Here is a 26,636-nt window from a genome sequence, read left to right on the forward strand (position 1 = left end):
AACAGACACCCGGACCTCGCCTTTTAGCTTTCTTATTGGCCAACTTGAATCGACATCTGCAATTCTGATTGGTCATGCGTGATCGCCCGGGTTCTTCCAATTGGCGAAGCTGCCTGGAGATTTTTTTTTTTTTCCGGGTTGATCCGCAGGGGGCTGGAGAGGCGGGGTCGTTTCTGCGGGATTACTTTTTCGAGGCCGCTTTTGATTGGGCGGCGTGGCGCAATGCGCGCGACCTTTTAGACACCAAACTGTCGGGACTCTGTCCCCGGTACTGTAGGAGCTTCCGCCCGTATACCGAAGCCGAGGAGGAGACTTCCGTGCTTGGGCATTTGCAGAGGGCGAGCGGTTGGTCGAGGGGCTTGGTGGACTTGCAACTGAGCTGCTCTGCTGCCGCGTCAGTTTATTCCTGGGGTTTGGATGCACGGAACGCATTCAGCTCGGTTCCTAGCTTCTGACACAGGCATAAACAAATGCTTATTGAATACGTGCAAATAAAGAGCAAGGGTGGAGGCAAGCCCTGTAGACCCCTTTAAGCGGTTGTCCCCGCCCATTCCCTTCCACTTCCGGGTCAGGGAGGTGTGTCCAAAAGAAAGGAGGAAGCAAATTCCGCCGGCATTCCCACGCCTGCCACAGTTCCTTAGTACGGCCTTTGATTTTTCGGGTGGGTCTGTTCGCCCCGCAATCTCTTTAAGAAATTACTTAATCTCTGGCTTTACTATTCATACATCCTCTCCCTGTTTAGTCCTGTAAATCTAGAGATTGAAAAATACTGCAGAGAAGAGCGGAAGGGGCTGTAGAAGAAACAAGCAAAACTCATTCCCTGGGGGGAGACCTGGAGAAGGGTAATTTCCTGCCTTCTTAAATCGGCTATCTAAATCAGTTATTTTGCTCCTATCTCCAGAGCTTCAATTGCTCTTTCACTTCCCAATTCCGCAAGAGCTCTGGGCGGCAAAGAGTTATGGAGAAGCGCCTGCAGGAGGCTCAGCTGTACAAGGAGAAAGGGAACCAGCGTTACCGAGAAGGGAAGTACCGAGATGCTGTAAGTAGGTACCATCGAGCTCTGCTTCAGCTGCGGGGTCTGGATCCAAGTCTGCCCTCCCCGATACCTAATCTAGGACCTCAGGGCCCGGCCCTCACACCTGAACAGGAGAACATACTGCACACCACCCAGACAGACTGCTACAACAATCTGGCTGGTAAGAACAGGGCTGAAGGGCGGGTAGAGTATCAAGGCAGGCACGCGAAAATCTGAAGGTTGGGAAAAACACGGGCGTGCTCTTCTGCTGTCATGTAATTATTCTGCCATGAACTGAAATGTATTTCCAATCTAGAGGGCTCTAAATGAGTTTCTACAGGGCCGTGCTTCTCAGACTTTACCTGGAGAGTTTGTTAACTGAGCCCTACCCGCAGAGATTCCAATTTAGTGAGTCTGAGGTGTGCTTGTAAGGGGGGGGGGGAGGACTACCAAATTGCGTTTCTAACAAACTCCTAGGTGATGCGGATAGATTTAGGGAATTTTGCACGTTCTGGAGAAAACACTGAACTTACCTTTACGGCATTGTTTCTTTAATATGTAAAATAGAGGAAAGAAGGCACTTGCTTTAGCTGGCGGTGTCAGTCATTATTAGATCTTTTAGGACAACTTTTCCTCGTTTTCCTCCTTCCTTTAAATCAGCACCCTTTGGGGGTGCCTGGGTAGCTCAGTCTGTTAAGCGTCTGCCTTCAGCTCAGGTCTTGATCCCAGGGGCCTGGGATCCAGCCAGTCCGACTCCCTGCTCAGCGGGGAGTCCGCTTCTCCCTCTGCCCCTCCCCCCACTCATTCTCTCTCTTAAATAAATAAATAAAATCTTTTAAAAAATCAGCAGGTCGCCTGGGTGGCTCAGTCGGTTGGGCCTTTGCCTTGGGCTCAGGTCCCGATCCTTGGGTCCTGGGATTGAGCCCTGAGTGGGGCTCTCTCTGCTCCGCAGGGAGCCTGCTTCTCCCTCTCCCTGTCCCTCTGACAAGTTATGTGCTCTCTTTCTCTCTCTGAATCTTTAAAAAAAAAAAACAAAAAAAAAAAACACAGCTCTTGGATAACTAGTGTCATCCATCTCCATATGGCCTGGGATGAAGAGACAGATGCCAGAATTAGTATCACTGGGATTAATCTGTGAAAAGAAAGTAGACTTCTTAGGTAGTTCTATGGCAGGCAAAATAACCATAGAGGTAATGAAATTTTTTTTTAATATATTAAAGCATTTTAATGGTCCCAGCTGAGGCCATGGAAATTATTAGGATTAGTTTTTATACTTTGTGATGATTATTTAAAAGTGATTTTTTTACTACAGTGGTTTTTCACTTATGATTTGATGAAAATCTAGCTTTGTTATATATAGTGTGTGTCCAGCACTACGCTTAGACTCAAGTACCAATAATAGTAATTATAGTAGCTAATGTTTCAAGTCATTCAAGTCAACGTTGATTTGGTACTAAGGATATGGGAGGATAATGAGACCGATAAAAAGAGCTGCTCTCATGGAATGTATATTCAAATAAGGAGATGGACAATTAACAAAGGTGACATATGTAACATATGAGATGATGTTAAGTGCTGGGGAAAAAAGCAGAGAATGGGGACGTTGAATGCCACAGGCATGGGAATGTTCACTTTTAAAGAGAGTGGTCAGCCAGTATCTTCACTTTGTAGGTGGACCTGAAGGCAAAGACTATGGCTTAGCCATCCGTAGAGTCTCTGTTGGAGGTGCTTGGGAGATGCTCCGTAAAGACTTACTCAGGGGTGCCTAGGTGGCTCAGCCGGTTAAGTGCCTGTCTTCAGCTCAGGTCATAATCCCAGATCCTCTCAAGTCTCTCTCACTCTTGCTCTCTCTCAAATAAATAAATAAAATCTTAAAAAAAAAAAAACAAAACAACCCACCTCAATTAACCATTTTCACTCATTGAATGCCTGTAACATGTGAGCCAGTTTTTTTTACAATATTTCTCATCTTCATAAACATTCTTCCAGGTACTTGTGATTATCTCCATTGTACAGATAAGGGAATGAGATCGTGTCACTGCCGAAAGTCCTCCAGTGGTATCTCATTATACTTAGGAAAAAACCCAAACTCAGACCCTCACCTGTAGGGCCTGACATGGTCTGGATCCTCCATACACTGAATTTGCAAAGCACATTTATTTCTACCTTCCAGCTTTGTAGGATTTCTTCTCTCTCTCGGCTAGAATGCCCTGTCCCTTGAGTGACCCTGGTCATTCAGATCTTGGTTCAAAAGTCACTTTCTTCGAGAGGCCTTGTGTCATGAAGCATCACTCCGACCTCGTTCACTCTATTCCTAGCACAGTTCTGTTTTCCTCAAAACACTTCTAAAAATTCATTTGTTTATTGTGTACTCCTCCTACTTGGGGGCTAGGATGCAAGTGGTATTTACTCATCAAGATGTCTGTCTGTGCCTCTTCCCTGCTGCTCGTAGCTCTGCCTAACATATGGTCAGTGCTGCATACCCAGTTGTCAAATGATGAATGAAGCTACAGCGATGGATTAGTTAAGTGTATAAGCCATATGACCACTTGGTGGGGATGTTGTAGAAGGGATGCAGATGTAAGCCCGGGGCCCTTTAATGTCCTCGGAAGCCCCGATTCTCCTTTCTTCTCAGCACCGTGATTAAATAACACTATGTTTAACTCCTACAGTCATGAAATAGGGAACACATTTCCCTTCTTCATTATAGAAAGGCTGAACATTGCCTCCCAAACAGATTTGTATTTGGAAGTCCCCTAGTATAATCCAAGGTAGTAGTGAAGTATATTATCAAGAATGATGATTTGGGAAATAGAGTCCTTGGTTCAAATTTCATATTCCACCTAGAACCTGTGGGATCTTGGACAAGTTACTTTATCTCACCAAGCTTGATTTCTTTGTCCATTACGTGGGGATAGTAACACCAATTTCATAGAGTGGGTGAGAAGATTAAATGACGTCATGTTGTTGTTGTTGTTGTTGTTTGTTAGGGTGAGAGGGAGAGAGAGAGGCAGGCAGAGGGAGAAACAGGCTCCCCGCTGAGCAAGGAACCCGACATGGGGCTGGATTCCAGGACCCTGGGATCATGACCTGAGCTGAAGGCAGACGCTTAACCAACTGAGCCACCCAGGCATACCTAAAGGAGATGATGTTTTATCACGCACAAAGCAAAGGGTTTGCTATTTCCTCACACAATTGATGGCAACCGTTGTTTATAAAGCTGCAGTACAGGGGAGCTTAGGTGGCTCAGTCGGTTAAGCGTCTGATTTCGCTTCAGGTCATGATCTCAGGGTCCTGGGATTGAGTCCTCCCTCAGGCACCCTGCTCAGCGGACAGTGTGCTTGACTCCCTCTCCCTCTGCCTGCCCCTGCTGGTGCGCACTCTTTCTTTCTCTCTTTCAAATAAATAAAATCTTTTATTTAAAAAAAGCTGCAGTACAATAATTGTGGTTAAATGGGGGTTCAAGACAGAGAGCCTTGGGTAGAAGAAGAAAAATGAAAAAGAATTTTAAATACATTTTAAAGTACGTTCCTATCAGTTTTATAGCTGGGCCTAACCCAGCACTAGCACATAATAAGCGTTCGGTAGCTATTAAAGTCACTTATAAGGTATGTAAAGCTTCTGTTTGCTGTTGCAGCCCCGGTGCCTAGAAGAATGTCTGACATGTGGTAGACACTTAGATGCATTAGATGAGTGAATACTGTTGGTATTATCCTCTGGTCCTGCCTCCAGTTGGCCGGGGGAACGGAGTGTAATAAGCCCCTCCTCCTTCTTCTGTCTTCCTTTCATTTGGCCTGTTAGCCTGTCTCCTTCAGATGGAGCCAGTGAACTACGAACGAGTGAAAGAATACAGTCAGAAAGTCCTGGAACGACAACCTGATAATGCCAAGGCCTTGTATCGGGCTGGAGTGGCCTTCTTCCATCTGCAGGACTACGACCAGGCTCAGTACTACCTCCTGGCTGCGGTCAATAGGCAGCCCAAAGGTGAGAGCGAAGGGGCTGGCAGTGGTGAGAACAGATAAAATTGTCCTGTGGAGGTGGGGGGGGGGCAGTATTTTATTTTACTTTTGCAATTTATTAAATGTTTTTGAATAGGCAATCATACATTCACATAGTTCAGAGTTCAAAAAGTATAAAGAGGTGTTTGGTAAACTGGCCTTCTTCTCTCCTTGTATTCTTGCCTCCACAGGAAAGCAGTACTGTACACCCTCCAGAAGTATTTATGCTTCGACAGGCATATATGTAGTCTCCCCTCCTTCCCCCAGTGAGAGAGGTTTTAAAGCATTGTTTTTCAAGTGTCAGTTCGGAGACTGTAACTGACATAGGATCCAGAGTCCAGCGAATATACACGATGACCCTCATTTCTGTCAGCTCCCCCACTGGGTCTGGCCTCTGCTTTAGCTATCACTTTATCCTTTAGCTCAGTGAAGCCCAGTATGACCTAGAAAAGGGGCAGACCAACTGAGAGAGAATTTGAGACTTGGTTCTTTGTTTCCAAGGCAAGGATATCGTGAAGTGGATTACAGACTCATTCCTGTGTTGGTGGCTCAGCACTGAAAACTGTCTCGCATTTTGCATTCTGGCTTAGAGCAGCTACGAGATGCTAGAAGTAGAGGGTCCCCTAACATAACAATGCAGCAAAAACTCTCTAAATGAATGGGGGGGGGTCGCCTGGCTGGCTCGGCCGGTAGAGCATGTGACTCTGGAATTTGGGTTTGTAAGTTCGAGCCCCACATTGGGTGTAGAGATTACTTAAAGATAAAAGCTAAATATAAAATATAATAATAATGGTAGAATAAATGAATGGGAAAGCCAGTGTGAATTAAGAAAGACCTAAAACATGAGGCTTTTGTTCGTGTTTCGTACCTTCGCATAGATGAACTGCCAGCCATGTATGGTATCTCTAGAGTCTTTATAGTTGTGACAACAGCTGTTTCCTCAGACTCTTTCTCGTTATCAAATTAACAGCCAGCCCTGATTGTACAGAGATTTTTCTTCCTGTACAGAGATTTTTTAAAAAATTCACAGTGGCATTAATGAATGAGATTTACTATTGCAAAGAATAGTTAGGACATATTCAGATCTTAGAAAGATTTTTAAACACAGAAGTATGTGGAGGGGGGAGATGGCAGCGAAGTAGGGGGACCCTAGGCTCACCTCGTCCCACAATTCCAACTAGATAACTATCAAATCATCCTAAATACCCCAGAAATCAACCTGAAGTCTGGCAGAACAGACTCCACAACTAAAGGTAGAGAAGAAGCCTCATTGAAGAAAATTAGCAGCTGAAGTCCTATACCCACGTTTATGTGTGTTTCTTCACAGGAAGATTCCTGGGCTCTAGAGAGTAAAAAATACTCTGCATACTTTGTAGATCTGAACAAACTTATTCCCCCAGAGAATATGTTTATTCTGATACTTACACACCTCCAAAAAAAAAAAATTGTTCCAGCATAATACTAAGTAAACCCAAATGATTTTTTCCAGATTCAGAAATCTGGTCCTCCTCAAGCCTACTTTCTATAGTAAGTCCCTTTGAAAGACTGGAATCTTGATTTGAAATAATAGTGCTGGTTTATATCATTTATTTGGAATGTGATTTGGGATTATCGCTGACCTATTTTTGTAAATAACCTCATCCCTAAAGTGGGGGTAAAAATGCTAGCTTGCAGAAGCCAGTTACAGTAACTTGGTATTTTCCCCAAGTATTTATAATCAATACGTTTGCTTTGGACATTTCAGAGGGCTTGTTTATTAATTTTAGCCATGGCTAAGGAGGAAATACCTGACTCTATAAAAGTAGAAAAAAGTTGTTTAAAAAAAAAAAAAAGGAAGTGTGTGAACAATCCTTTCCTGCCCCAAGGTGGTGTGATCGTGTTCTTACTGTCTCTAATTGCCTTCTTTGCCCTATTCTAAGACGCCAATGTCCGGCGGTACCTCCAGCTAACACAGTCGGAACTCAGTAGCTATCATCAGAAAGAGAGACAGCTCTACCTGGGCATGTTTGGTTAACAAAGAAGAAAGATGCTCTTCCACTTGAACTTGAAAGTTAAAGACCCATGGAGGGGAAACCTGAGCCTCTGCAAGAGAAGTTAACCCCATACCTCTGACCCAGGTGGATTTCTCTTCTGTTTCTAGCCCTGCACAAAGTCTTTGGCATTTATGCAGTCTGTGTCTTTGGTGGGTTTTGTTTGGTTTTTGGGGGGTTTTTTTGGCCTCTCCATCTATGTATTTGTATAGCTTTCTATACATGATATTCTTGGGGATGTTTGCCTTGAGATATACAATCAGCGATAGGTGCAATTAATCCTCTCTGTGGCATAGATTTTAATGATAGATGTTGTGACATGTATCCATACACAGAGGAAAGAGCTAGTAAAGGATGAAAGAATGACAAAAGAGTTTTTTCTGTGTTTCCTCAGATGCCCAAAGCCAAAGTTACACAGGCCACAAACTGGGAAATATATTTTTCTGTGAAAACAATTATAAATTGGACCCACATGACTTCAAAGGGGAAGATTTGAAATTCACCATTTTGATTGAATCAATTCCTTATTCTTAATATTCCATGTACATTCAGATTCTTTGTCCCCCCCCTGCCATGAAAGTATCTACTTTCTATTTTTTCTGGTGATAATTTCTAGTCCTTGCCATTGTTCATACTCAGAGCATTCATACAATATACTTATTTATTTTTTCATTAAACTCTTCTATCTTAAAACCTTGAGTCAAGCATTTACGTATTTAATAATTCTTTAGCCCTCGTGCCAAAAAACAAAACAAAAAACCCAAGTAAACATTTTAATTTTTAATAGGTACATATCTATAGTATTCTCATTACTCTAAAAAGAAAAATAGGAAAAACAGATTGCCACGTTGTCTTGAAACAATACTGTGAAAGAGCAGGATAAAAACATAAATCTATTCTTCAGTTGTCACCTTATATTTTGCAAGAGCTCAGTTCCTTACAAAGGAGGGAAATAATAAGAAAGGGTTCTCCTTCCCTAGTGTGGAAGCACCCCATGGAACATTCTGGAAGCTTTGTCAGTGCAGGCTGCAGATCTGGTGTCATGGCTCAATAGGAGGCTCCATCAACCATGAGCTCCTTTGTCATTCTGTGTACTTGTTGTGAATAGTGTCCACAATGTTTGAGTTCTGCAGATTCGATGAGATTGTGTAGTACTGCCTCGACCTTTGTGAGTAGAGGTAGTAAGCATGTGTCACTAGCCATCACGTAAGGACAGATTTCAGAAAGAACAACAACAAAACCCAAAACCCTTAGTCTTGCCAAGTATGCATGAATTCTCCCTTCATCAGTAATGCCCCTCCCCCCAAAGAGCCAGACTCCTTTTTGTGTCTCCTATACCCTTAAATAACAGAACTTACAACAAAAAGGTTTCCTACTAGATAAGCTTGTAACTCTAAGGACGGAACTAACAAATAGAATATTTCATTCCTTTCCCAAAAGCTGCTTAAATTTCTAAGCCTAGGTTGTTGGCAAAATTATGTCATGGTTGCATGTTTGCTTTGGGCAAGTTTTGCTTTCTGATCTTTTTTCTTTTTTTTTTTTTCCTTCCAAAGACTCGATGTTACACTAAGCTATCTTCTGCATCAATGAGGAAAATAATAAAACTGGTATTTAAAAACGTATTTTAGAAATGTATTGCACTAATCCTTTTATTAGCACTGCTAAGAGACAAAGTGGTCAGGCTTACATTTCAGTGTTTATTTTAAAGGGCTGCTTCTAATGGTGATGTTAATGAACAAGAAATTTGTCAAAGGTGGGCAGGCAGATGTGGGTCTATAGGAGGTCCGGCCAGCCCACATCCTGACGGAATCAGCCAGAGGGCACCTAAATCTCTGTACTCAGAAGTTTGTGGAGGAGGAAGCAGCTCACCTGACCAATCCTTAATGGAGTCCATGCACAATTTCAGGGTTTGATTGAAAAGAAAGCATTGGGAATGTGAAGGTCCATACTTGGGCACATAAGGGACAGTTTAGACCAGTGTCTTGCAAACTCATACCCACTGCCTTTACAATTTTGCCAAAACCACATACTACCTATACTATTATTTTCAATATTTTATTTATTTATTTTTATTTTGTTATTATTTTTTAAGATTTTATTTATTTATTTATTTGGCAGAGAGAGACAGCCAGCGAGAGAGGGAACACAAGCAGGGTGAGTGGGAGAGGAAGAAGCAGGCTCTTTGTGGAGGAGCCAGATGTGGGGCTCGAACCCAGAACACCAGGATCACACCCTGAGCCGAAGGCAGACGCTTAACCACTGTGCCACCCAGGCGCCCCTCAATATTTTATTTAAAGATATATTTTCACGGGGCGCCTGGGTGGCTCAGTCGTTAGGCGTCTGCCTTCGGCTCAGGGTGTGATCCCAGCATTCTGGGATCGAGCCCCACATCAGGCTCCTCCGCTGGGAGCCTGCTTCTTCCTCTCCCACTCCCCCTGCTTGTGTTCCCTCTCTCGCTGGCTGTCTCTCTCTGTCAAATAAATAAAATCTTTTTAAAAAATAAAAAATAAATAAAGATACATTTTCAAACTTTTGGATTGAGGAACATGTTAAATGACACCATGGGGATATAATCTGCAGGCTCCAAACTGTGAAACTATAAGACAAATAACCTAATTTCTTCAATAAATAAATTGCAGGAGGGGTGCCTTGCTGATTCTGTCAGTTAAGCATCTGACTCTTGATTTCGGCTCAGGTCATGATCTCAGGGTTGTGGGAGCCCCAAGTCAGGCTCTGCACTCAGTGGGGAGTCTGCTTGAGAGTCTCTCCCTCTGCTCCCCCTACGCCCCCCCCACCCCGCTTGCATGCATGCTATCAATCAATAAATATTTAAAAAATTGTAGGGAGGAGGAGAGAGGAACTTACAGATTAAAAGAGGCTTAAGACACGTCAACCAAATAAATGTGACTGTACTTTGGATTCTGATTTGAAAACAAAACAACTAAGGGGCACCTGGGGTGGATAAGCCTCTGGCTTCAGCTCAGGTCATGATCTCAGGATCCTGGGATTGAGTCCCACGTCTGGCTCCCTGCTCAGTGGGTAGCCTGCTTCTCCCTCTCCCTATGCCCTTCCCCCTGCTTGTGTGGTCGCTCGAGCTCGCGCGCGCACGCTCTCTCTCAAAGAAAGAAATGAAATCTTTATAAAAAAACAAAACCCAAACAACTGAAAGTTTATGAGACAAGGGTGCCTGGCTGGCTGGTCAGTGAAGAGTATGACTCTAGATCTCAGGGTTGTGGCTTCAAGCCACAAGCTGGGTGTAGAGATTATTTAAAAATAAAATCTTTAGGGGAAATCTGGGTGGCTCAGTCAGTTAAGCATCTGCCTTAGGCTCAAGTCATGATCCTGGAGTCCTGGCATCGAGTAGCACATTGGACTCCCCGCTCAGTGGGAAGTCTGCTTCTTCCTTTCCCTCTGCCCCTCCCCCCTGCTCATGCTCTTTTCTCTCTCTGTCAAATAAATAATAACTGAAATCTTTTAATAAAATCTTTAAATAAATAAAATCTTAAAGTAAAAGTTTATAAGTCAGAGAAATTTGAACAAGAGTTATTGTTGAAGAGGGGAAAAAAGAATTTTTGTCAGTTTTGTTGAGTGTGATAATGGTATTTGGTCTTTTTTTTTTTTTTTTTTAAAAGAGTTCTTTTAGAGGTGCATACCGAAACTGCTTACTGATAACTGGGGAGGGGACTTTGGAACACTTCCTATCATTTGCCAAAAAAACAAAAAACAAAACCCATAAAGGTAAATACATTTTACAATAAAAATAGTATATGTCCAGGTAAATCATCTTTGGAAACACTGGCTTTGGTGACATTAAAATTGAAATTCTGGGGCGCCTGGGTGGCTCAGTCGGTTGAGCACTCAACTCTTGATCTCCCTTGTGAGTTTGAGCTCCGTGTTGGGCATAGACATTACTTAAAAATAAATAATTGGGGGGCGCCTGGGTGACTCAGTTGTTAAGCGTCTGCCTTTCACTCAGGTCATGATCCCAGGGTCCTGGGATCGAGCCCCACATCGGGCTCCCTGCTTGGCGGGAAGCCTGCTTCTCCCTCTCCCGCTCCCCCTGCTTGTGTTCCCTCTCTCGCTGTCTCTCTCTGCCAAATAAATAAATAAAATCTTTTATTTATTTATTTTTTTTAAAGATTTTATTTATTTATTTATTCGACAGAGATAGAGACAGCCAGCGAGAGAGGGAACACAAGCAGGGGTAGTGGGAGAGGAAGAAGCAGGCTCATAGTGGAAGAGCCTGATGTGGGGCTCGATCCCGGATCGCCAGGATCACGCCCTGAGCCGAAGGCAGACGCTTAACCGCTGTGCCACCCAGGCGCCCCAATAAAATCTTTTAAAAAATAAATTAAAAAAAAATAAAAACCAATTGGGACGCGTGGGTGGTTCAGTTGGTTAAGCATCTCACTTTTGATTTCGGCTCAGGTCATGATCTTGGGGTCCTGAGATGGAGCCCCACATTAGACTTCGCACTGGATGTGGAGCCTGCTTGAGATTCTCTCTGTCCCTCTCCCTCTGCCTCCCCCCTTCCCCAACCTTGCGCATGCGTGCACACGCTCTTCTCTAAAACAAAACAAAAATAGGGATGCCTGGGTGGCTCAGTTGGTTCAGCATCTGCTTTTGGCTCGGGTCATGATCCCAGGGGCGTGGGATCGAGTCCCACATCGGGCTCCTTGTTCAACGGGGATTCTGCTTCTCCTCCCTCTGCCTGCAGCTCCTCCTGCTTGTGCTCCAAAAATAAAGAAATAAAATCTTACAAAAAAAGATAACAAAAATAAAAAAATAAAACAAAAATAAATAAAGTGGAAATCCAATGCAAAGGACTGAAATGGTTGGTGCCTTTTGTGAAGCTAAGCTTGGCCAGATGTCTGGTGATTGAAGAGGCAATAGGCAGCAAGCGAAGTCATATACCTACAAAATTGCCAGTTAAGAATTGAAACCCCCTGCCCCCCAAAAAAAGGAAAGAAAGAGAAAGAAAGAAAAGAAAGGGTAAGAATTGAAATTCTAAATTAGAATGTATCTTTAGGGGCACCTGGCTGCCTCAGTCGGTACGGCGTGCAGCTCTTGATCTTGGGGTTGTAAGTTCGAACCCCACGTTTAGTGTAGAGATTACTTTAAAAATATTAAAAATTTTAGAAGAGTTGTATCTCTAAAGCTGGAGAGCAAAAGGTGGTGGTCCGAAAACTAAATCACCTTATAGCTCAAAACCGAATAACTTTTCAGGGTGAAACTCTTAATAGGCTGGAGCCTGACCTTACCCTCATAAAAGGAGGCTGATTTGGGCTCAGTAAAAGGCAGCATTATCCAACAATCAGGACTGTCCAACGATAGACTAGGTTTCCTTTGGGGATAATGAGTTCTTTTTTTTTTTTTTTTTTTTGCATGATTATTTAAGTAATCTCTATACCTAACATGGGGCTTGAACTCATGACCCTGAGGTCAAGAGTCACAAGCTCCACCGACTGAGCCAGCCGGGCACCCCAAATGATTTCTCAAGCAGGGGTTTCATGCTGGCAAAAGGAGGATCCAGTGTTGGACTAGAGGTTAGATGAGCTCACCTGTGTTTCCTTGAATCCATGGATGAGACCACCGAGAGCAGCAGAGACGAGAAAGTTCTCTATTGATCACACCTCTACAGGCTGGCAGAGACTGGTCCTGGCATCCAGCAGATACAGTGAGACAGCCATGGGTTTTGCTGCCATAAACATCTTGCAGATTCCTAATTGCCACCTCCAAAGAAAACTGCCTCTCATGCTGGGAACTGAAAGCAAATGCTCGCTCTGGAGGAGAACCTCACCAAGGAACAGATCCTTTTTAGTTAGGTATTACAGGCCAAGACTGTAACAATGGTCACTGCGTTTGCCAGACTGTCTAGAGAAATTGCATACGTTCTGTATACATGTGGACACGATATTATGTCTTGCTTTTAGGCACTGATGTTCTGAGGTAACTGATTTTATCTTTTTGGTCTCTCTCTCTCTCGCCTTTCCATATATATAATATTTACATAATTCACATACCATAAAATTTACCGTTTTATTTAAAAATTTTCTTTGAGAGAGCGCGCGCGCCCACGAGAACACAAGTGGAGGGGAGAAGCAGAGGGAGAAGCAGACTCCCTGCTGAGCAGGGAGCCCGATGCAGGACTTGACCCTAGGACCCTGGGATCATGACCTGACCCAAAGGCACGTGCTTAACCGACAGAGCCACCCGGGCGCCCAAAATTTACCCTTTTAAAGGCAACTGATCGGTTTTAGGCATTTTGCTTTGATATTTACTCTAGCAAAGACTTTGAAAAGGTGCTCCCCTCAGCTAGAATAACTTACTGTGGGTATGTGTATCTTGCCTTGTTACTGATGCCAAGGCGTTAAGGTAGGAATATATATTGGCACAAATAAAATTAGCCATTTGAGAGACAAACTAAAAGGTTATTCCAACACAAGGAGAGGGAAAGGCCTAGAATTCATTCAGCTGTGAAAATGTTAAGCATCAATGGTTTGCTTCCCTCAATGCCCCAGATAATGAGCTTCCTTCGGCCAAACCTCTGATGTTTGGTCCTCCTTCCTCTAACTCAGAAACAGTAGCTCGCTGGCAAGAGCTCACAGTGCTGAATAGGACAGACAAAACCAAAAAGAGAGAAAAGAAATGCAGAAAATGACTCATTTTCTTCTTTCCTAAGTTTTCCTTCCTGCCTTTTTTGCCCTTGGTTCCTTATGTGCAGAATCGAGAAGGGTTTTTCGGGAACCCTCTTACCCTATGGCACCACTGTTCACATAGAGAACGGAAGGCAGGCCCCTTCTGTTACATTCCCAGAGCTCCCAGAACCCACCTCAACACCCAGACTCCCATTTCTCTGCGGTCTCCACTGCCCAGAACCATCTGTGTGCCCACAGCTGAGTAATCTGACTTCCCGAGGCTGTCCTCATGCTTTCAGGTGAGGGAGCTGGACTAGAGGAACGATAAAAGGCTCTCATTTGGAGTTCCTCGCTTTAGTTTTTTCCCAGCACCCATCTTTTCCATACCACAGGCCCTCCCCCTCCCCCGCAAGCCCACCACCCCGGAGCTTCGTGTTTTCTGCCTTTGGGTTCCTCATCTTCGGAGACCTCAATTCATATTAGGACACACAGGCAAAAATTTCATTGATACAGTGTCTGTTGTTGAAACAGTCAGCCAAAGGCTTTCTACATTGAAAGTAGAGGCAAAGGGGTAAGGGAGCAAAGCCCAACACTCATGAGGACAACAGAGAAAACTTCTGGTTCTTAGTTAACTCTCCTCAACAATGTTCTAACCCAGCACAGTGGGCTCGGTGTTTGAAGCCACGATTCGAATTCTGGCTTGCCCCTGAACTTGCCCTGTGACCTTGAATAGGTTAACTTGATTTTTGAGTCTCCCGTTTCCTTGCCTGGTGGAAACAGGAAAGGGGAGGGGGGTGCTAATACCTCATAAAGTTGTTGAGAACTGAGTATTTTTTACGAGTCCTCAGTACAGCCCAGGACACAGGAGCTCAACTACGACGATAAACCATCACTGGGTACGATTCCCTAATCCGTACACTTCTCCTAAGCCAACTCCAGGTTGCCTTCTGCCTGTCTCTTTTTCTTTTTTCCCTCGAAAGCAACCTGACCCCGAACCCTACTCCAGGTACAGATGTCAGCTTCCTAACAGATCTGCAGAAGTATGGAGCAATCAGGAGGCATGCAGGTTTGTGGAATAAACCAGCCAACACCAGTTCAAAGAGATACTTTTCACTGCTAGCTTTATGGTCCAGAAGGCAAGGTGGGAGGCGGTTACACCTCAGAAAAATTCCCAGTGCCCTTGGAGAGGAGCTGACTGAGATGCATTGGCCCAGAAAGTCCTGCTGTCTGGGTCAAGAAAAACCGGCAGGAGTCTTCTGTCTGGGCAGGAGGTTCATCCTGCTCCCCCAGCAGGGAAAGGAGAGGCTTCTAGTCTCTGCTGCCCCCTGATGATGGCAAGAGCAGGCCTAGCATCGGCTTATGATGCTCGTGCAGATGTCAGTTTTTGGGGCCGAGTACAAAATCTTTGGGCGGCCCTCCACCGCTGTTGTTCTGTCTGTCTGCTGTAGGGGAGCCATGGAGGGGCTGTCCTCCCTGGAGGGGGCCGGCCTCGGGATCCGGTTTGCTGCGTTTGGCCAGGTCCTCGTTGTGAGCCTTGCGGATGTGTCGGTACAGGTCCCCCGACTGCGTGTAGCTGCGCAGGCAGTAACGGCACTCGTAGGGTCGCTCGCGGGTGTGCACTGTGGCGTGTCGCCTTAGTGTGTAAGAACACGAGAAGGTCTTCCCACATGTCTTGCAAGTGGGCACATCCTCAGTAAAAACCCCAAAACTTCCCGGGGTTGCTTCATATTCAGAAGGCAGGTAAAGTGGCTCGTGCAGGGCCGGGGGAGCAGGCAGGGGCGATGTCACCAGGCCTCGAGGATACTGCCCTGGACCTGGCAGCAAATGGTAGGGTAGGTGAGGATCTGGGGGCAGGAAGTGGTCACTTGGCCCCACCTCCTCCAGTCCTGCTGCTCTTGGCTCCTCAAAAGCCTCTGGCTGAGGCGCCTGCCCACCATACATCGCTCCTCCGGCCGGGAATAGTCCCTCAGGCCCCTGAGGCTGTTCCTCGGACACATCAGGCTCCTCATCAGAAATCACAATAGCTTCTACTTTCACCTGGACCAGCTCAGCTTCCACTGGTGCTGGGGCCTGGGATGGAACTGGGGCTGGGACTGGGGCCGCTGCTGGAGTTGGAGGATAGAAGCCTTGCAGTGGTCCCCCAGCACCCCTCGGTTCCACCATCCTCAGACTCTCAGTACCCACGTCAAGGGGAGCCAGTGGCTCCACGGAAACTGTTGGAAGGCCCGAAGAGAAGTAGTTTGCAGGAATGGTCTCTGTGGAGCTACTGGGGCTGGCAAGGGAGACATCAGCCGCCGGTGGAGGAGGCGCCCGTAGATGTGGTGAGTCGACCTCCACGCCAGGCTGTGTAGTGTCAGCCCCCCCGGGCACTGGCGGCTCATCTGGAGGACAGACAGCTGGTGAGGGAGCGGCAGAGCCCTTCCATTCCCCTTTGCCCCAATGGCCTAATGTCTCGGCAGATGCCATTGAAGGCTGGGGGCCACGGGAAGTGGACAAAAACTCCACACTAGGGGCCTGTGAGTTGGTTTCCTCCTCCTTCTTGGTACTGTCTGCCTCTGCCAGGGCCCGGGCTTGCAGCCGCCGCTTGCACACTTTAACGATGTCGTTCATGTGCAAGTAGCTGGCCGCTGCTAGCACATCCTCCACAGGGGTGTCCCCCCTCAGGACCAGCTGGCCAGCATACATAAAGTCCAGAAGCAGCCCAAAGGCTGGGGCTGTGACAATCTCATTGTGGATGCACACCAGATCCCTCTTGTCCAGTTCCCGCTCTTTGTAGAAAAGCTGGAAGAATGGGCTGCAGGAGGCCAGCACAGCCCGATGGGCCAAGAACTGGGTGCTACCCACCATTACGGTGCAGTCACAAAGGAAACCCTGGGACCGCTGCTCTCGTAGGCTCTGCAGCAGCTGCTGGCTGTGTTCTGGGAACTCCATAGCACCCCACGAAGGGAAAAGGACCCTAGGAAGGTCCCCACCGGTGGCTCCCTGGGAAGAGAGGACAGTAGGTTAGGGCAGGTAACCTCCCCAGCAGCTTTCACCTCAGCCCTGAGCTATCACTTGCCACCCCAAAGCCTCTGGCAACACCGTCCTCACCCCAAAACGCCCGCTTAGGTTACTACCCTCCTTTCTCCTAGGTCATACCCAGTGGTCTCCTTTTAGCTCCGCCCCTTCGGCCCAATCTTAGCAGCAGGCCCCGCCCCGCTCGCAAAGGCCACGCCCCGGAAGTCCCCGCCCCTAACCAGCCTCCGCTTCCTCGATGCCCACCCGGTGGCTTCCAGCAGCTCCTCCAACTAGGAGTCTCTTTTGCTTCCAGGCCTTTCCGGGAGGTACCTCTACGCCCCCCTCTAGGAACTCCCCTGAGCCTCTCTCGCATTCCAGGGGCTAAGAAGTCCTAGGGTGGGAACTAGCAGAGAAAGCAGATCCCTCACCCACCAGCGAGCAACCACCGGCGAACTCCGCCCCTTCCCACCTTCTCAGTTTTAATTGGCTCCAATTGGCCTTCCCTCGGCACGGATTGGTTCACTGTCCACTAACCATCCCCCCCCGCTCCGAGCGGCGTCTGCAAGTGGGTGCTGGTGGCCGTTGCTCCGGCAGCTAGGCGCAGGATTGGTTGGCGCCCCTGTCCTAAACTTTTCCTCCTCGTCCCGCCTTCTTTGCCCCAGAGACCTCTTGATTGGCTGAGCTTCTCCATCTACCTGCGGCGGTAGGAGGGCGGGGACCGGCTCCATGGAGATGAGCGCGACGTCCTCTGGGCGGGGCGCGAGGCCCCCACCCGGCAGGGTGTTGTGCTCAGGGCTACCGGGAAAGCGAGAACCCACAAACTGGTGTGGTACTCAGGAGGCCCGGCTCCTGACCCGGCTCCGCCATAACGGTGGGCAATAGCTGTGCCTCTCTGAACTGCAGGTGTCTCTTGAAGGTCCCTTCCTCCCTCAAAAATGACAAGGTGCCCTTTTGCTTCACTACCCCAATCTGATGGCTCCAGACTCCTGGCTCGGTAATGGTGGTGTCCTTACACCTGATCATACCGTCCTTAGCCTGATCCCTGTAGTCCATTTACAACGAAGAGATCAGAGTGCCCTTTCTCTGTGTCTGGAGCGGCCTGGGAGGTGCTGATGGAAGGGAGGGAGTGGGCACAAGGCCCTAAAATTTACCAGCACAGGAGAACAGAAGAATAAAGAGCGTGGTTACTTCTTCTTCTTTCACTTTTTTTTAAGTAGACTCGATGCCCAACATGGGGCCTGAACTCACCACCCTGAGATCAGGAGTCATATGCTCCACCGACTGAGCCCCAAGAGCATGGTAGCATGGTAGCATGTTTTTTTGTTTTTGTTTTGAGTGTGATTACTTCTGAATAAATCTTTTGAGGGTACCTAGGCAACCAGCAGAGGAAGGACTCAGAGTTGGGAGTCAGTGATACCTGCCTCTTCTCTGACCAGGGCAATGTGTTGACAGGGTTACCATAGGGGTAACTCAGAGCCCTGCACCCCTACTCGCCCCTTCACCCACCACACTAAGTATCTTCACTTTTTTCTGCAGCCAAGCCCTCCAATGAGACCTAACCAGAATCCGGGACATTCATCAAACTTTCATCCTTGTATTTGAGCCATGTGGGCCATACTGACCTCAGCTTGAGATCCCATCTTTTCAAGATCCCTTCCATGCCACACAATATTGCATAGGAATTAAAATTAATGTAAGCAACACTTCATTTTTTGAAAAAACAAAAAGATATGTAGTGACAATAGTGGCATTGTTTTATATTTTCCCAGATTTCTTTAATGTTTGACTTAACAGAAGACAGATGGATTCTCACATCTGCTTATGCTTTCAAGATATTATGAGATATTGTCTTGATTATGTGAAGAAAATGCCTCACACAGGTATGAGTGCATGGAATTTCATTGGCTATGGTGAGGACTTTGTATTTTATTCTGAGTGTAATGGGAAGCCATTGATGGGTTTTAAGCAGAGGAATGTTCTGATAGGATTCTAGTTTTTAGAGGCTTATGCTGGCTACTCAGTGGAGGAGGGATTATAAGGGACTAAAGTGGGAGCGGGGAGGAAGGTGTGGGAATGGTCCCATAGGGGATGATGGTGCCTTGACAAAGGTAGTGGTGGGTGTAGCTGGAGAGAAATGCTGGGTCAACAGAATTTGCTAAAATGAGGGTAGGAAATTAGGGACAAGAGAAAAAAGGAGTCAAAGATGGCCAGAATTTTGGCATGAGCAGTGGTGTGACTGACAGAACCATCTTCCCAGAGGGAAACAATGGGAAATCGAGAGTTTTGCTTCTGACCCTTTAGGTAGAGCTTCCTATTAGCCAGTTAGACTTGTGAGCCTGAAGATCAGGGGGAATGCTGGGTTTGGAGATACATGTCATCAATAGATGGTATATTTGAAACCAAGGGACTAGAGGGATTACCCCCTGTATGGTAGAGGGCTGCTAGAGTTGGTAAGCAGTACAGAACATAGGCTGTTTAGGAAGGTGAAGTAATCCTGTTTCTACAGATTCAGAAGAGATCACAATGAAGGTGAGTCAGAGTTTGGGCACAAAGACTGAGTGCATGCCACACTCTGGGATTGCCATGCCTACTGGACCTAGATTTAAAAAAAAAAAGGTTAACCTATAGACACCACAATCCTACAAGACTTGAGTCTCCCTCAGTTTACAAATGTCTTAGCAGTCTACAAGAACGAAGCACTTCTATCAATAACCTAGCTTCCAGAAGGGTATGTAGATACAATTAAATGTCCTTATAATCTGCAGCCCATAGATACCTGAAGCGGGCAGAGTGTAATGTTCCTCCGGGAAGTTCCCAACTATCTTCATGTTAATGCCTTAGTAGAGGGGTAAACAACCTTCACTTGACAATAGTAAGGCCTTTGGTATCCTGTGAGTCTTCTTCTTTTTTTTTTTTTTAAGATTTTATTTATTTATTTGACAGAGATAGAGACAGCCAGCGAGAGAGGGAACACAAGCAGGGGGAGTGGGAGAGGAAGAAGCAGGCTCCTAGCAGAGGAGCCTGATGTGGGGCTCGATCCCATAACGGATCCCATAACGCCGGGATCACGCCCTGAGCTGAAGGCAGATGCTTACTGCTGTGCCACCCAGGCGCCCCCCTGTGAGTCTTCTTTAACATATGAAAGTACTTTCTTGAAACCTCCCTTTTTCCTTACCTCCCCCAACCCCATAGTATATAATCAGCCACCCCTCACAACCCGGGGTAGCAGCTCTTTCTGCCCACGGGTTCTGTCCCTGTGCTTTAATAAACTACTGTTTTGCACCAAAGATGCCTCAAGAATTCTTTCTTGGTCGTTGGCTCCAGACTCCACCCCTCTGAACCTCACCTATATTCCAAAACCACATCAGTGATGAAACAGGGAAGGAGTTTCTTTCAGGGAGGCCAATACCAGGGAAGACAGTGGATTAGCATCTCAAAGACCATCTCCAAAGTGCTGAAAATACTCCCACGTTTATATAAGGAAAATGGAGGGCAAAGGGGGATGGGTACGTGCAGGTAGGCAGAGAAGGTCAAATGGATCACTGTCTTGTAGGCAATCATGGGTGGGGTTTTGCTGGCTGAGGACAGTCGTTACGGCTTGAGGGGGTAGTTTTGGTTTCCATTAAGGGATGCTTTGCGCTCTGGGTCTTCTGCATGAGCCAAGAGACAAGCTGGAATGAAGAACCCAATGAGAAAGTTTGAGGTCAATATGGAGGCAGCCAAAGCCCTCTTCTACCCTGGGAAGCCATTGGGTTCCACAAAGGGGAGAGACATAATTAGACTTGAGTTTTGAATACAACGCTCTTGGCAAATAAGCACATAAAAGATGTTCAACGTCATTAGTCATTAGGGAAGTGAAAATTAAAACCACAATGAGCTACTACTACACATTTACTAGAATAGCTAAATAAACAAACCCTGCTAACAATACCAGGTGCAGGTGAGGCTATTAGAGCAACTGGAATTCTTATACCTGGGTATGCAATTATAATATTTTACCATACCACACAGGCACAATAGATGTAAATAAACCCAAGAGCATTGATAATAGTCAACTGTGGTAAAATAACTAGGAAGAGATGAGGGTTTTTTGTTTTTTTTTTTAAGATTTTATTTTACTCTTTTTAAGAAATCTCTCTACCCAATATGGGGCTTATACTCACCACCCCAAGATCAAGAATCATATGCTCTACCAATGGAACCAGCCAGGCACCCCAGGAAGCCATCAGTAATAAGTATCTATTAATAATTCTGACTCTAATTACAATGTCTGCCCCCCCCACACACACATCAAGTAATTCTCAGATACCAGCTGAGTGTCCTACAATTCAATTCAATTCTGAAACCATCTACCTGGAGATACTATGGGGTTCCACAGGTTAAGGGCTCAGTCCTGTAAGAATGCTCCCTGTCCCCCTTCCCCCACTTTAGATGTCAATTAAAAGTCCAGGTTGTCATCTGTGCTTCTCACCTACTGGCTATAGATTGGAGGTTCCAAAGACTCCTTCTTGGGTTTAATTTGCTAGAGTGGTTCACGGAACATGAAGACACATTTCACTTACTAGATGACTGGTTTATTATAAAAGAATATATAACTCAGGAATAGCTAGGTAGAAGAGATGCATAGGGCAATGTATGGGAAAGGGGTATGGAAATTCTATGCTCTTAGAGTGCTACTCGCCCATTATCTCCAGGTATTCACCGACACAGAAGCGCCCTGAATCTCTTCCTTTTAGCTTTTTATGGAGGCTTCATTACACACACACAATTGATGAAACTGTTGGCCAAAGGTCAAGGATTCAACCTCCACCCCCTCTCCCTTCCCTGGAGGTCAGGGGGTTGAGACAAAAAGTTCCAACCCTCCAATCACAGGGTTGGTTCCCCCAGCAACCAGTCCCTTTTATTAGGTGACTTTCAAATGTCACCTCATTAACATAAACTCAGGTTTGAAAGGGGTTTGTTATGAATATCAAGACACCTTTAACACTATTATGACTTAGGAAATTCTAGGGGTTTTAGGAGCTCTGTGCCAGGAGCACAGAAGATCAAATATGTATTTCTTATTATAAATCACAATATCACAATTACCTTTGTTTTGTTTTTTTTTCTAACTTTTTATTACGAACAATGTCAAACACACAAAAGTAGAAGGAAACATGTAAGAAACCATTATTACCCATCATCCGGCTTCAACAATTATCAGTGTATCGCCAAACTTGTTTCATCTATACCTGTGATGTGGGAAACAAAGGCAGAAGGAAATGTAGATAAAATTAAATGTCTTTATAACTTGCAGCCCATTGACAAATACTCGAAATAGGCAGATTGTGACAGCCCTCCACGAGCCTGAGTCTTCTTTAGCATATGAAAATCCTTTTAGAATTTCCCTTATCTTTACTTCCCCCCAACCCCAAGGTATATAATCAGTTGTTCCACACAATCTCAGGGTAGCAGGGAGCAGCAGGGAGCAGTAGGGCTTTGTTGGCAGCTGCCCTTTCTGCCCAGGGGTCCTGTCCCTGTGCTTTAATAAAACCACCTTTTTTTGCTCCAAAGACGTCTCAAGAATTCTTTCTTGGCGGTCAGCTCTGGACCCCACCAATCTCACCAACATTCCAAAAAAAAAAAAAAAAAACCCACCAAAGACAAAAAAACTACATCACCTCTGCCTTTGTTTTTTTTTTATTTATATATTTTTAAAAATATTTATTTATGAGAGAGCAAGCGAGCATGAGCAAGAGGGACAGAGGGAGAGGGAGAGAGAATCTCAAGTAGACTCCATGCTGAGCGGGGAGCCTGACCGGGGAGCCTGACCGGGGGCTCCATCTCACAACCCCAAGATGGACCTGAGCCGAAACCAAGAGTTGGATCCTTAACCAACTGCACCACCCAGGCACCCCTGCCTTTGTTTTTTTTAGTGTAATTAATTTAATTGTAAGTTATAATAATAAACAGCATTAAACATTTTTTTTTTAAAGATTTTTTTAAATTTATTTATTTGACAGAGACAGCCAGCGAGAGAGGGAACACAAGCAGGGGGAATGGGAGAGGAAGAAGCAGGCTCCCAGCAGAGGAGCCCGATGTGGGACTCGATCCCGGAACGCCGGGATCATGCCCTGAGCCGAAGGCAGACGCTTTAACGACTGCGCTACCCAGGCGCCCCCTTTTTTTTTTTTTAAAGATTTTTTTTTATTTTAAACATTTAATAAAGACTGTATTTAAGAGCTGGCTTGCAAAATTTCTAATTTCTGAAATAACATCTGGCTAGCCTCACGCGAGTGTACAGATTACTTAAAAAATATAAAATTAGGGACGTCCGGGTGGCTCAGTCATTAAGCGTCTGCCTTCGGCTCAGATCATAATCCCAGGTTCTGGGATCGAGCCCCACATCGAGTTCCCCCAGTCAGCGGGAAGCCTGTTTCTCCCTCTCCCTCTGCCGGCTGCTCCTCCTGCTTGTGTTCGCTCGCTCTCTCTCTGTGTCAAATAAATAAATAAAAATCTTAAAGAAAGAAAGAAAGAAAAGAAAATTAAGGGGCACCTGGATGGCCCAGTCGGTTAAGCCAACTTTTTTTTTTTTTTAAGATTTTCTTTATTCATCAGAGAGAGAGGCAGAGAGATCCCAAGTAGGGAGAGCAGCAGAGGGAGAGGGAGAAGCAGGCTCCTCGCTGAGCTGCCAGCCCAACGTGGGGCTCGATTCCAGGATCTGGAGACCATGAACTGAAGGCAGATGCTTAACCATCTGAGCCACCCAGGCGCCCCATAAGCATCTGACTCTTGATTTCAGCTCCAGTTGTGATCTCGGGGTTGTGGGATTAAGCCTCACCTCGGGCTCTGCTCTGGGAGTGGAACCGGCTTAGGACTCTCTCTCCCTCTCCCTCTCCCTCTGTGTGTTCCATTCCCCCCTACGCCCCCACACCCCTTATCAAACATGTGCACTCTCCCTCTCTTAAAAAAAAAAAAGGCTCAGAAGTGATAAAGGCACTGGCAAACCCCTCAGTTTGGACTCCCCCAGTAACTTCAGAGTGATAACAGAGGGCGTACCCAAGGTTTTGGGCTTTAATCATTTCATCCGTCCTGCAAGGAGCTTACTTTCTAACTCCCAGCCCCAAAATAACCACCTCTCCCATTTCACCCTGGGGACCAAATGCTTATGAGAGCCAGTCTGGAAAGGCCCACATACAGCGATTTTAGGAACTCCACCAGCAGTCAAAGTGAAGCCTGAACCCACCACTCCAGAGTCAAACCCTGGTCAAACCCTGGCCTAACAACAAGGAACCGAAATCCCTCTCCGAAGCCAGAGAGGACCTCAAACTAGTCTTGAAGCAACAAGACACAGGTAAGTCTTTTTCCTTTTGCCTGCCCTCTCCTCACAGCATGTCGGGAGTTCACTAAAACATCCTCCATCTCCCGCAGGACCCCTGGCTGTACTGTCTTTCACTGTGCATTGGGCCTTGCCTCCTAAATGCCTTAACCCACTTTATATCTTCCAGAATAAAGGTCATCAAACTCCAAATGGTGGTGGTTCACACGGAGAGTCACATGGAGGTCAAACTAGACACCAGCAGGGGACCCCTTGATAGATCTGGACCAGAGGAACCTGACTGCCGCCCCATTCACGCCCCTGACCGGCAAAAAGTAGCTACGATCAGCCCTTTTTCAATAACAGCAGTTAGGGTTACCTCCTCAGAAAGGGGAATGATGAAGGATAATTGGAAGAAAGGCAGGCAGGGACAAGCCCCTCCCATAAAAAGCCCTAGACTTAGAAACTCCAGTGGCAACCCCTTTGGGTCCCCTCCCTCCTTGGAAACTTTGTACTATCACTTTGCTATCGCTCAATAAACCTTGCTTTGCTGCCCAACCAAAAAAAAAAAAAAAAAAAGGCTCCTGTAGCTTGTTCCAGCACTCCACTGTCCTTAAGGTTACCTTTGAGGGGTCCACAATAGCCAAACTATGGAAAGAGCCCAGACGTCCATGGGCATATGAATGGATAAAGAAGATGTGGTATATATATACACACACAATGGACTACTACTCAGCCATCAAAAAATGAAATCTTGTCATTTGCAACAATGTAGATGGAATTAGAAGGTATTATGCTAAGCGAAGTAAGTTACTCAGAGAAAGACAATTATCATATGATCTCACTTATATGTGGAATTTAAGAAATAAAACAAAGGATCATAGGGAAAGAGAGGGAAAAAAAAATCAGAAAGGGAGACAAACCAAAAGAGACTCTTAACTCTAGGAAACAAATTGAGGGGTGCTGAAGGGGAGGTGGGTGGGGGGATGGGGTAGCTGGGTGATGGACATTAAGGCAGGCACGTGATGTAATGAGCACTGGGTGTTATATAAGACTGATGAATCACTGACCTCTACCTCTGAAACCAGTTATACACTATATGTTAATTAATTGAATTTAAATAAAAAACACAACAAAAGTTGCCTTTGAGGGGAGGCTGGCTGGAAAATAAGAGAAGTTAGTACTGCTGAGACCCATTCATCTGCTTCCTTGCCTGATCCTCCAAAAGGGATCCCCATGGAGTATGAGTGGCAGACTGGTGGGCTCAACCATTTTAGGAAATGGGCAGTGTCAATGGGAACTGGTGTGTGGCAGTTCTGAGGAAGCAGTGGTCTCTGTTCTTGGACGGTGGGTCAGGCTCTTTTACTTACAACATCAAAAAACTTAGGCAACTGGGAGTTTGCTCAAGGCCACAAGGATTGTCCTGGCTCTAGAACCCGCTGCCCTTGCTAAGCCTTTCTCACGGGCCTGGGTCTCTTGGTTTCTGCCTCTTTCTGCACCGCCCTTTTATCAGTCAGGGTCTCAGCAGGGAACAGACTGCATGCTCACTCTGGTTAAGTAAGGTGAGTTTAATAAAGGGACTGTCTACAAAAAAGTGGGCAGAGTTGAAGGAACAGACAAAGGCTCATCAATTCTCTAAGCCCCTGGTGTGTGTGTGTGTGTGTTGGGGCGGGGGGAAAGGGGCACCGGGAAGGAGGAGTGCAGTGACCTGGTTTCTCACACTGGGAGGGAACACCAACTTCTGGGCTCCGATTTTGGCTGCTTCATCTCCTAATGACCTGCGGACAAGGAGTGGGTGCTCCACGTTTGTTGAACGAATGCCTGCATAAAAATCTGGAATGCCCAAATATGCAAGAGTCTTGGGGTCAAGACATCGTGAATTTGAATCCGGCCCCTGAGTGATTCTCAAGTGACCTCAATCCTCTGAGCCGGGGCCCTCATTGGTAAAGCTTGCCTGGTGGGGTTGCTGGAAAAAGACAGCTCCTTATTATGCTTACTATGTGAAAGCAGTATTCAAATATTTGCTATACGAATGTGCTCTGCTAAAGCACTTTTTTCATGTAGTCTTTTATTAGCTAATTAATTCCATTTAAAAGTACTTATTTGGGATGCCTGGATGGCTCAGTCAGTTAAGCTCCTGCCTTCGGCTCAGGTCATGATCCCAGGGTCTGGGATGAAGTCCCACATCGGGGTCCTTGCTCAGCCCGGAGCCTGCTTCTCCCTCTGCCTTCCGCTCCCCCCTGCTTGTGCTCTCTCTCTCACAAATAAATAAAATTACAAAAAATATAAAGGGGCACCTGGTTGACTCAGTCGGTCAAGCTGCTGCCTTCCCCTCAGGTCGTGGGATCGAGCCCCACCAGGGGCTCTCTTCTGAGCGAGGATACTGCTTCTGCCTCTCTCTCTGCTGTTCCCCTTGATTGTGCGCTCTCTCTCTCTGTCAAATAAATAAATAAAATCTTTTAAAAATAAAAAAAAATAAATTAAAAAAATACTTATTTATTGAGCATCCATTCTAGGCCAGGCACTGTTATTTAGGAGTCCGGAGTGGGTCCGCTGGTGGGCGTGGCGGAAGGGGCGGGACTTCACGGATTTCCCGCCCACGACAGCGATGCCCAATTGAGTCCACGGAGGGGGCAGAGTCCCGCCCGCTCCGCTGGGGCA

At 46.1% G+C, this 26,636-nt stretch overlaps 2 protein-coding genes across 7 annotated transcripts; one reads left to right on the forward strand and one right to left on the reverse strand.

Annotated features, from left to right (window-relative positions):
* Positions 1-113: 113 nt before the first annotated feature.
* Positions 114-8,665, forward strand: TTC9C (tetratricopeptide repeat domain 9C). Of its 5 annotated transcripts, none has more exons than XR_006408385.3 (4): positions 114-1,196; positions 4,817-4,999; positions 6,933-7,130; positions 8,597-8,665. XR_006408385.3 is itself a non-coding variant. In XM_026487745.4 (4 exons), the coding sequence occupies exons 2-4, from the start codon at positions 959-961 to the stop codon at positions 7,025-7,027; spliced, it is 516 nt and encodes a 171-aa protein (XP_026343530.1). In that variant the 5' UTR covers positions 209-345; positions 902-958; the 3' UTR covers positions 7,028-8,665. The 5 variants fall into 5 exon arrangements, 4 of the variants coding, with proteins under 4 accessions (XP_026343530.1, XP_057173175.1, XP_026343529.1 ...); XM_026487745.4 differs by having other exon boundaries at positions 209-345; positions 902-1,196; positions 6,933-8,665; XM_026487744.4 differs by having other exon boundaries at positions 375-640; positions 902-1,196; positions 6,933-8,665.
* Positions 8,666-14,180: 5,515 nt separating this feature from the next.
* Positions 14,181-17,143, reverse strand: ZBTB3 (zinc finger and BTB domain containing 3). 2 transcript variants are annotated; one of them, XM_057317193.1, is made up of 2 exons: positions 17,111-17,143; positions 14,181-16,663 (listed from the first exon to the last, which is right to left on the reverse strand). In XM_057317193.1, exon 2 carries the CDS (start codon positions 16,610-16,612, stop codon positions 15,059-15,061), a length of 1,554 nt encoding a protein of 517 aa, XP_057173176.1. In that variant the 5' UTR covers positions 16,613-16,663; positions 17,111-17,143; the 3' UTR covers positions 14,181-15,058. The 2 variants fall into 2 exon arrangements, with proteins under 2 accessions (XP_057173176.1, XP_026343449.1); XM_026487664.4 differs by lacking the exon at positions 17,111-17,143 and adding an exon at positions 16,943-17,101.
* Positions 17,144-26,636: the final 9,493 nt, after the last annotated feature.

The sequence above is a fragment of the Ursus arctos genome, unplaced genomic scaffold, assembly GCF_023065955.2.
Source record: "Ursus arctos isolate Adak ecotype North America unplaced genomic scaffold, UrsArc2.0 scaffold_23, whole genome shotgun sequence".
NCBI lineage: Eukaryota > Metazoa > Chordata > Mammalia > Carnivora > Ursidae > Ursus > Ursus arctos.

Coding starts and splice junctions, on each gene's coding strand:
- TTC9C (XM_057317192.1), top strand. CDS start 959: ATGGAGAAGCGCCTGCAGGAGGCTCAGCTGTACAAGGAGAAAGGGAAC. Junction 1,197..4,816: donor CTGCTACAACAATCTGGCTG/GTAAGAACAGGG, acceptor TTGGCCTGTTAG/CCTGTCTCCTTCAGATGGAG. Junction 5,000..6,932: donor GGTCAATAGGCAGCCCAAAG/GTGAGAGCGAAG, acceptor CCCTATTCTAAG/ACGCCAATGTCCGGCGGTAC.
- ZBTB3 (XM_057317193.1), bottom strand. CDS start 16,612: ATGGAGTTCCCAGAACACAGCCAGCAGCTGCTGCAGAGCCTACGAGAG.